Below are 10,952 nucleotides of genomic sequence, written 5' to 3' on the forward strand. Positions count from 1 at the left end.
CACATTTTGAAAGAAAACTTTAGGTTATGGGATTGACCTAGGTTCTCTGACATGAGCGTGCTATTTCGATACCAAAAACGAATGTTGAAAAAGAGCTTAAGGTTAGGTTAGGGTTAACTCAGGTTCTCTGAAACATGAGCGAGGCAGCGACCGAAATCAAATGTTGGCCCGTGGGGCACATGCGGCCCGTTACCAACTTCATAGTGGCCCAGCCTGTCTGAATGTCAATAACTGAAGAAATAACTAGAGAAACTTCCCTTAAGATTCCTACGTCACTCCCTACAGTCGTCTGATAGGTTTGATAGTGTTAGTTCTTTTGTATTCTCTTAAAGGCACTTTGAGATGTTTGTGGCGTTGTGTATATAACGTAATTTTTGTCTTATTTCAAAAAGAAACAAATGCTAATATTGTACACCTTATTAATAAATACTAATTAATAGTATTTATTAATAATTACAGCTACTTGGTGTGGGAAGGACAGGTATGACCAAAATTATTTTATTGCTAGTATTTTTTTTTAATGGTGTATGTACTTTTTTAAATGTTTCATTGCCTGCTGTAGAAAATGTCAGACCCAGCTAAACTTCTTTTAACTGAGTTTGTAATTGGTTTATATAATGGTTGGGGAGTCGTCCGAGAGGCATTAGCAGTGTTTTAGAGACAGATGTTGCACACTGGAGCTTTAATGTCTGCTTGGTGTTGTGCAGTAATGCTCCATCACATTTTTTAAAAATCTGTTACAAAACTGAATATTTAAGAGATTATATTGCAACTCGCAGGTCGATTAGATATTTACCCCAAATTGTTCAGTCATTCATGTGGCTTATACATCCATTTATGATAGTTACTTTAATAACAGGTCATGCTGTTAGCTTATGATTAATGACAGTGTGTTCTCTTCTGGAAAAAGGCTTCAACATTTCCTGTGCTGCAGTACCCAGATTAGCCACAGAGTGTCGCACTTGCGCAGCTCAAGAAAGCAATAGTGGGAGACAGACGCTGTGAGTGATAAAATAAGCAAGATGCGGGTACATCACTATCAAGAAACCTCACTATCAGGCGCAACATGCGCACTATTAGTCCCTGTGAGAATAATGTGGGATTACAGGTGTTTGCTGAGATTAAGTCATGTCTTACTGAGCTGTGATTCAGACCCACAGTGGCTGTGTTTCCTGTGGAGGCTCCGATGATGAGCAATCTGACCCCGAACCGACCAACCAACAAACATGCTTCTGTTTAATTTGTCTGCAAAGTCGGGGAATTATTTGCGGAGGGCAAACCTCGTTAAATTCGACATGGACTCTCCACATTTCGCAAGCACGCAAAAGGTACTTCAAAGCGCAACATTAGCGCCATTTTAGTAAAGAATAAATAAAATAAATACTTGTAATAAAGATGTTTTTTTTTTTACTGGATTTCCCAGCTGGGGAACAAAAAGATAATTTAACAACACTGTTAGATGTCCTTCACATGTGTTTCACACTCAAACAAAGACATGTAACAACTGCGAGTTTGAAGATTTTCTTTATCTCATTTTTTGTAATAAACATATAAATAATAAACTCTAGACATTTTTTGACACATCGCCCTGTTATGAAAGTTAACTGGTATGGTCTGCCTATATAGACTATCCAAACTGTGCATCTGCCGCAGGTCATCTCTATAAAACTATTTCCCTATTACAAAATATGAAAAGAAAAATACATTTTTTTTAGTACATTTACAGGGAGTTACTTATTAATTTATCTCAACGAAACCGTCTCAGTTCTACTGTAGCTGTTACTGAATTGTCAGAATCTGCATTTTTTTAATGTTTCTCTCAGAAGAAAACGAGTGGGGGAAAAAAAACAACAGGAAACACTCAACAAAAAAATGCAAAGATAATGCAGACACGAGGCAGAATATCTGCCCCTCTCCGACAACTTAAAACCAACAGTTTCCAAAATAATACAATTCTGAATAAAACCAAGCAAATACAAGATTTTTGTTTTCCAATACTTTCCCCCAAACTACTGTATTTAAATTAAAATATATTCTCATATCTTACACTATTTCAAATAACGAAATGTGATTCGGTAGCGATCTGTCAAAATCTAATTTACAATTCTGTGTATAAAAATATAATTTATGGAACCCCGCGAAGTTTGTTCTCCCCAAAATATAACAGTCAGTTTGCACATATATGCACATATGAACATTGCAGCCTGTCAAAGTTTCTACACACTCTTTCTTTCTCTCTCTTTGCGCTATTTCTTTTTTCGTCTTTTTTTTTGGAACATTTATTTCTTCTTTTTTTTTCTTTTTTTTTCTCTTTTACATTTTGAGATATACAAAAATAGATATGCACAATTCGCTGATCACACCGTTTCAGAATCCATTCGTGAGTCAGCAGCGAGTTCACATGAGAATAAATTATTCAAAGAGAAACTTTTTTAAGGCTCCATTCATTCTTTGAAAGGGAGGGAGGGAGGGGAGGGGGGTTTGGAGACGGACGGGGGGGGACACATCTTGGAAAAGTCACTGAAATAAATATCCCAACTCCGCTGGGGCCTCTTGTTTTGTTCGTTTTTTTTCTTTAATTACTATTTTTTTATTTGTTGTTTTTTTTTTTTTTACTTTTTAATCTACTGAATAGTTCATGTGTCCTACATTTGAGTCCCACTCCTCTGTGGCAGAGGTTTCAACTCGGGTATACCGACATCCCGAGTGGATGGATGGCGTGACTGTCCAAGAGCCATGTTCCTAACTGGTAAAGGATCTTGGAATACCAGTGCACGCCGTCGTTTTGCGCACTGGCCTGGTACTGGGAGCTGAAAAGCAACGAGGACACCCAGTGGGCGAGCCTGACCGGTGCCAGTGCCCAGTGCGCCAGCTCGTGGTCCTCGATCACTGCGTAACAGGACGCAAGGACCTGGTCCACGACCACCGTCCCCTGCACGGTCACAGGCGCGAAGGAGCCCTCGTGCTCTTGCGTGTAAATCCGTTTTACGGTCACAGACTGGAGTCCACTTCGCTCTGCGTCGAACACGAACACCTTCTGTCCAGGCTGGACCTGGCTCGCGAAGACCGCAGACATCCGCTTGCCCGCGTCCTCCGTGGACGTGTCGTTGTGGCCCACGAAGAGGAGATGCGCCGCGGTGAGGGTGATTTTCTGGCCCGCGTCGGTTTCAATGACGTGGAAAAGCCTCCTGGTCTCCGAGTCTCGGTCTATGAACATGATAAAGTCCGTGTAGAGCAGCTGTCCGTGCGTGTCCGCTGCCAGCACCTTGTCTCCGCTTTGCAGGTCCTTGACCGCCTTCTTGGTGCCGTCCTGCAGCGTGACCGTGGACGAGCCTGGGAAGCAGCCGCCTGACTTTGCCGCCACTGAGTTTTCTGTCACAAAAGATAGAAAAATAAATAAATATAATACATATTGCACGCTCACAACGTGATAATTATGTCATTACTGATTTAAGAATTAATCCTCCACGCTTTTCTTCTTAAAGCTGTGCAAATAAATCACACGCATTTTGCGAAAGCGCTTTGAAAAACATCTTATTTTTATTTCCATCACGGTGCATGGGCCATATGCGTTTTTGCACAATGACGCCTGTGAGTGCACGGTCTCCTTCGTGCCAAATGCGTATTCACTTGGCCCGCGCGTTGTCTGAGGCGATAAAACTCAAAGCCTTGGCTCATCTATTCTTAATTAAAAAACCCAATAAAGAGCAGCCATTGATATTCTAAATCAGCCTGTGGATGGAGCCGCTCTCTGGTAAAGGACACTTACGCTTTTCCCAGCTACTCTTCCCATATTTGCTCAGGTGCAGAAACCTCCATGTGACAATTCACACAAACAGGCGACTCACAACTACTATTTACCCAGTGGAGCCACTTTTTCAAGCCTCTCGAGTTGTAGATTTGAATTTAAATGAGGGCCCGGACTCTTAAATGCTTTCTGTTGTGCAACATCAATGTCCCCTCTCTCCACCACCTCTCCCTGCATTGTTGTCAGCCTCGATGACAATAATTTTGGCCTTGGTGAAGCTCTTCACATACCAGTCTCCAGGATCACGCTGTCCCACACAGAGAAAAGGCGGTTTCCTACTCAGAATCTGGAGCTTTTAATCTTCTTTTAAGATTCCCGAGCATGAAATAAGGTGACAACTGAAAACCAGATTTACCCCGACCAATTCAACATTGTTCAGCCAAATCCTTTTGGTAAAGTCGCATGACCCCCAATGACACGTCGGCCAGGCCCATACTGTGATCTCAAAACGTGTGTTCTGAATGATAAATGAGGGATTTATCAATCAAGTCTGGCTCTAAGAGAAAGAGCCACGATGTCCTGTCGCTCAGTGGAGGCCTGAGAGGAAGATCGTTTTCACCAAAAAAAAAAGCACAAATAAAGACCCTAAAATCACTTAATTAAAGACAAGTAATGAGATTCTCGGAAATTCTATTTAGCCAAGTCAGAAAACAACATTAAAACCCAACAACACAACGACACAAAATCGTATTTTACTGTAGGGAAAAAAGGAAAAAGTTTTCTAGGTCACATGGAACAAACAGCCTTGTTATATTATAGCCGTGGTTCCCACCATGAGACAGTGTGGGGCGATGTAAGATCAAGAAATAAGCTGCATGGCAAACGCTCATAAAAGCCTCAGGGTGACATGGAAATATGTATGTGATATTTCCTTCTGCAAACTATATTCCGTTTTTCTGTGTTTCAATAAGTGCATCCCCGTAATTGATTAATAATTAATGTATTTCAGGGCAGATGAATCAGCAGGACTGACTGAACCACTGTCACCTGACCTCGTTCCTTTCACCAAACGTTTTTCTGGACACAAATAACCTGACGAAACTCTGCGTTCGCATCATGACACTTCAGCAGATTAAGATTAAACGTGTTTCCATGAGTCACACCTGCCCTCTCACACGATTACAATCGCACCTGACAAAAAAAAATATGAGCAGGTGACAGATTACAGTTTTCAGCCGTACGCGCACGCATGACATGTTTTCAAAAAAGATGCCAACAAAGCTCCCCCCTCCCCCGTGTCTCATTCGGGTCGTACCTGCTTTCACAGAGCAGTGGATGTGGGCTTTGGACTCATAATAGACCCAGTCGAATCCGGCCTCCACTGCGAGCCTGGACAGAGTGCCGTACTTGCTCTTGTCCCTGTCTGACGTGGTGATGTCCACGGCGCGGCCCTCGTAGTGCAGGGACTCCTCGAAGTGGTGCCCGTCCTCGTCCCAGCCCTCGGTGACCCGCAGCTTCACCCCGGGCCACTGGTTCATCACCGAGATGGCCAGCGAGTTCAGCTTGTCTTTGCATCTCTGCGGGGGGAGAGAGAGAGAGGAGATTAATCAATTAGTCACCTGTTGTGTCTTCAGTTTGGGTCATGGCGCGCAGATTGGCGCTGACCTGTGCGTAAAAAGCGATAGAATCTGGTGTTTGAACACAAAATCCTTGTTTAATTACATGTTTTTGTTGCCAAGACGCACAGGTGGACACAGCTGCTTAAAAGACACCATCTTTTTGGTGTAAGATGAGTGAAATGCTATCACCACAGTGCAGTGGCGTGTTTCTGCTGTCAGATTAACAATCAAAAACAACGATCTGAGGCCTCCTCGGCTTCACCTGACGCCCATGAGACTCTGTGACTTAAGTGCAAGCTCTGATCCTGAATGTGAGCTTGCATTTCTCAGTGTGACCAGCAGCGTCAGGGGGGCACATGTCGGATAAGAAAGCTGCTGATGAAATATTGATAAGGCACCGCATTCGCTTCACTGGCCTATATCATATGGGTCTTTGGTCTTGGAGAGGTGCGAGCTCGCGGCGGCCCTCTCTATCAGCACAAAACAGTCTTGCACCGAACGCATCACGCGCGCATTACACATTCATGAGCTGATATTAGGCCACGAAATGAGGGCGCCATTTGTTTGGTCGCAACAACGTGTCTGTTTTGTTTAAATCAATAATTGATGCGCAGGTGATATGAAGATGATCTTCAGGAGCAGCTGGAGCTTTTCAAATATCTGGAGTTGGCCCTGATAAATAAATCGTCGCGCCACAAAGCTCTGTGCGCTCTCCCTCAATGAAGATGCTTGGCCTTCTCCAAGACAACTATTCTCAACACTCAACCAATATGTCAAATAAAACATCACAAAGAGTCTTTTCAGTGCCACCGCGGAGGGAAAGTTTTATTCTTCTTCCTCTGCAAAGTCTTGGAAACGTGACATGCCTCCTTAAGTCGCGCTGGGTTTTTTTTTTGCCTGCTGACTGACAGACTTGTGAAATATCCAGGGATGGTATATGGGAGAAGCACAGAGGAGAGTCTCTCTGTGTGTGTGTGTGAGTGAGAGAGAGAGACCCACTGTCCTTGTCCCTTATGGACAGGCTGTGTCCCAAAGCAAGAATGTTCACACAGAAAAAAAGTAGGAATTGAAAAAGTTCCTCTTATATCTGTGTCTTTTTTATCGTCACACTTGTAGAATTCGTTGAGTAAAAACTGCTCCATTTAAAACAAACAAACAAAAAAAAAACCTCCCACAGTCTTAGAGGGTTTGTCGGAGTCAAGAGCCGTAAAGCTTAACCTATTTATTAATTCATTAGGTCGTGTGCCGCAAATCAAGCCAAATTCTGCTCAGCCACCGTGAAGCGCAGCGGGGCGCCCAGCACCGGCGCTTTGTGCTCGGGGTAAAGTTGTTCAACAGCCTCCCTCTTAATCTTTTCACAAATGATTTGGTTAGAGGAAACACTTATCAGCTACCTGTCAGTGCAAACAAGCCGCCGACTCATCTCTCTTCCCCCCCAGCCGTGTTCCTACTGCCGACTGCCAACAGAATCAGCTTTAAAATCCTTGTGTAAAATGTATATTTTAAAAGTGAACCCTAGTCCACTGTGGGAGACGTGTTTCTTTAAAGTCAAAACAAGTATCTTTTGAATCTTAAACCCTATTTGCATGTGATGAAACGAGTGAAAATTGTTTGAAAATTGAGCAATCATTGTGCTCCACAAACCATTTCCACTTATTCCCGGTCAAATGATATTCTCCTACTCAGAGTGCAGTCAGGGTTTGTTGATAAGATGGACAGTTTTGCAGCTCAGCCTTCAAACTGATGATCCTGCTCACTTAAGGCCCCGTCACTCAATGAAACACTATCTGTAATTGTCTGTAAAACGCCTCTGTTGGCAGCCTTCCTGGGACTGAGCTGTGTCTTCATAGTTAAAGAGCAGGTGCTTGTTCCAGCGCTACTATGCAGTCTTGACTACACATCAGTGAACTGATTGATTAGAACATTAACTGCTCACACCTAAGGGAAGAAAACAGCAGACACGTGCCATGGCTCGTGTATGGATACAGCATCCATTTTCTACGGCGTAAGATGACGGAGAGAAGTTCGCTGTGCTTGTGCGTAAAAAGCCCATATGGATTCGTGCGCACAGCCGTGGAACAGCGCTTAGACTGTTGGCACAGCGTAAATCCTCATGTGATCATACTTATGCCCTTTTTCAGACCACAAACCAGCTCCAGTCACTCACTATTGGATGCTTTATTTGGATGTTTTTTGCGACGACATTTACGATAAGGACACTCTCACCTGTTTCAACTTACTGTTCACCCCCCCACTGGCCAAAGGTCGTAAGTTCAAATTGCGTCTCGGGCCCAGTCAGGGCTGCATGCACAAAAGCTCTTTCATGTACGTTTCACACTTGTTTTTTTTTTCTATAAACGCTCTAGTGATGGACCAGCCACTGCTTTGTTTTCATGTCAGTCAGTAAAACACAACGCTCTCCTCCTAAAATGATATTCAAACGCTGCCAAAACAAGCAAAATCCTTTGTCACCGCGTTAATGTGACTGATGCAGACCTGCAAACATAAGTGTTTATACATTAGGTGCGGCATCTTACACAGGTTGGCACGCTTCTCTATGTTCCCTCTTAATGAATGAAGCACCAAGACGCAACTGGACCGACTTTACGCATCGCGTCCCCACGCACCTGTAAAGTCTAGCTCGGCGCGTATGAGAAACCTATAGGTTTCATGGGAGAAGGAGGTGTGGGGAGGGCTGAGAGGGGGCGCCGAGTCCGCACGCACAGTGAATATTTCATCGTGCTCATGCATGGTGCGAGGCACGGGTTCAGGGACTCCGGCGCGCGCCCGGCGTTATCATCATCACCAGCAGCTGCAGCACCGGCATTTTATTATGACTGAGCCAATATCACCCAAGCGCCTTTAATAATTCACCAGCATCTGAGTGCTAAAAGTCATCGGCATCCTCCATCTCCCCGAGCCTCATCTTCTCTGCGCAGAACGCGCCGCGAGCTCTGATAATAAACATGAGGATGGAGTAAAAAAAAAGATGTCATCGTCCATGCAAGTGCATCTGTAAAAGGCACCATCACCTCTGTGCGCCACGCGCCTATAATTGATCGCGTCCCACCCGCTTATGAAGTCCTGAACACTCTCAAAGAAATGTCACTGTTTTCACGCGCTGGTGCACACCAGGCGAAAGGGGCTAAATTACAGCAGCCTGCGCGAGAAAATGTCTGAATGAGCCACGCCATGCCTGAATGAGCCCGGCTGTTTGAAGCGGTGCGCATGTTTCCCCAAGGCTGGAATAAAGAAAGGGCGCTTTAATATAAAAGCTTCAATATGCAACAAACACTGAATGCCTTCATGAAATAGAAGGCGGCATGTGTGTGTGTGTGTGTGTGTGCGCGCGCTGTAAGGCAACAAATGCTGTTTGTTTCACATAGATACAAATATAGATATGAGGAGAAGGGCACATAAATATTTTAAATACACTGTCACAATCATGAAGGCCGAGTGTCCTGACTGTCCGCCTGCTGCACATTTACTTCTCCAGCTGGATTTTCCTACAGTCGCTCTCAGCCTGCAGCCCCTGCAAACTCCCAGGCTGCTGCTGCAGCCGCTGCTGCTGCTGCACATTAAGCGCATCTGCTTTTACAGTGAAGTTAAAAGGCTCAGAGTGAAGAGTTCAGCAGCGGGTAAAACCCTCTTCACTTAAGGTGCGCAATCAGTCTGACAAGGAGGTTGTTGCAGTGCGCAGTGATGGTGCGTTAGGAGACGGCCGGTGGAGGAAAAAGGTGATTCAGCCTCCTTACCTGAGTCATTAGCCTGTCGGCACCGGTGTTCTCCTCATCCTTGAAAATGATGTCTGTGTTATAATTGGGAGTCAGTTCTTTAAATCGCTCGGAGTTTCTTGTGATCTTGCCTTCGTATCTGCCGCTTGCCCCGAGGGTCTTCTCCGCCACGTTGGGGATGAACTGCTTGTACGCAAGAGGTGTCAGCTTCTTCGGGTGTCTTCTCCTGCCGTAGCCCCTGCCCGGTCCGCATCCCATCCCAGAGGACACCAAGGACAAGCAGATGAGAGCGACCAAGACGATTCTGGTCCAGAGCAGCATTTTTTTTTTGTCCTTTAAGATCTCAAACGAGTTGCCGCCGCTTATCTCTATACCGCCTGCCTCTCCCGGCTCTCGCTATGTCCTTGTCTCCTCCTCTACTTCGCCTTCGCCTGGTCTCTACCGTGGCAGGTGCGGAAATGAACGCCTCAGACAAATGGTAATAACGGGGCGCATCGAAGGAGGGTTTAAAAAAAGTAGTGAGGGAATTAAAAGCCACGGGATCTCGAGTCGAGCTGCAGCCGCTTGTGTGAGGCGACCGCTTTTACTGCTTTGTATTATAGCACCCGATCTATAGCAGGGGAGGGACTTGATTGGCTCGCCTAGACAAACCCTCCTGATGTTATCCCACAAAAAAAAAAATCTTAAAAGATTTCTTCCACCTGAGGGTGAGCCTGTGTTGGGGGGGAGGAGGGGCAGTTCCATGGGAAAACATCAATTATACACCACGTTTTTCTTTTTTTTTTACCCTCCCATTTTCCAGATTCTACAGGAAAGGCAAAGGTAGACACATGAGCTCAATCTGAGGCAGTGCAGCTCAAGTGGTTTCTCTCTGTGTGTGTGTGTGCGGGGTAATTGAAGCGCGTTTGGAGGAACTTTCCGCACAGAATGCATTTCCCGCATTTCCCAGGAGAATAAAACTGCCCGTGGACGCGCGTTGCGCACGCACCAAATGATTTTTCATGACACCCCAGTACACACCAAATAAATAAATCAACGCAATCAATTTTTAAGTTATGATAATTAACTGATTATTGGATTTGTTTTGGTTGATTTGAGTCGTTTTTAACATAATTGTCCAACTCGAATACGCACAAAAACCACTATTTTATTTCGACGTTTTCTGTGCTTTGACAAACTCTCTAAAAAGCAACTTCCTCTCAAATCTGCGGGTTGTGCGCACTGCTCCGTTTTACGCGTAAAACGCTGCGTTTTGTGCTCTTAAATGGTTTATCTTTCACATTGTTACAACTCTGAATTTCAACCAACCAAACCTTTGTATACGATATGAGAAATCGTGCAAATTCTGATAGAAATCAACGTTTTTAATGCGTAAACTTGTTCAGCGTGGTGGAAGTGTTATGGGCCAGTGATCACCCTCATATAGCTTATCCTCTCACTCTGTGTGTCATGACCCAAAGTCCACTTCTTCTGTGGCGGCTTTAACCCTGGCAACTGTTGTGTTTACATGTCACAGTGGCGGACGTGTTTGTGCGTAACACCCTCCTCACCTCCCACCATTAAAGGAGAGGATCAAACATGGAGCACCAGCTCTTCTGTAATCACCTTTTCATAGGTTTTATGAGTTTTTGTAACATTTTTCCTTATTTCAATCACCAACCTTCCTGGATTTTCTCATCCCCTCACTCAGTTATGTCCTTGTGATTATAGCAATTAGCAAAGGTTTTTAGTGTTTTAGGCACCATCACACATACAACATACCGGTATCCTCTGTTCCGCACAAAACAGTGAACAAAAATGTTTCAGGAAGGGAAATTATTTGTGTGATAACAAAGAGTAATTACAGGAAGG

General features: G+C 44.5%; 1 protein-coding gene across 1 annotated transcript; it reads right to left on the reverse strand.

The window, feature by feature from the left end:
- Nucleotides 1-2,600: 2,600 nt before the first annotated feature.
- On the reverse strand, nucleotides 2,601-9,685 carry shha (sonic hedgehog signaling molecule a). The gene is made up of 3 exons (XM_058650337.1): nucleotides 9,123-9,685; nucleotides 5,064-5,325; nucleotides 2,601-3,372 (listed from the first exon to the last, which is right to left on the reverse strand). The coding sequence occupies exons 1-3, from the start codon at nucleotides 9,420-9,422 to the stop codon at nucleotides 2,681-2,683; spliced, it is 1,254 nt and encodes a 417-aa protein (XP_058506320.1). The 5' UTR covers nucleotides 9,423-9,685; the 3' UTR covers nucleotides 2,601-2,680.
- Between the last annotated feature and the right edge of the window lie 1,267 nt (nucleotides 9,686-10,952).

This window comes from Solea solea, chromosome 1 (assembly GCF_958295425.1).
Source record: "Solea solea chromosome 1, fSolSol10.1, whole genome shotgun sequence".
NCBI classification, from domain to species: Eukaryota; Metazoa; Chordata; class Actinopteri; order Pleuronectiformes; family Soleidae; genus Solea; species Solea solea.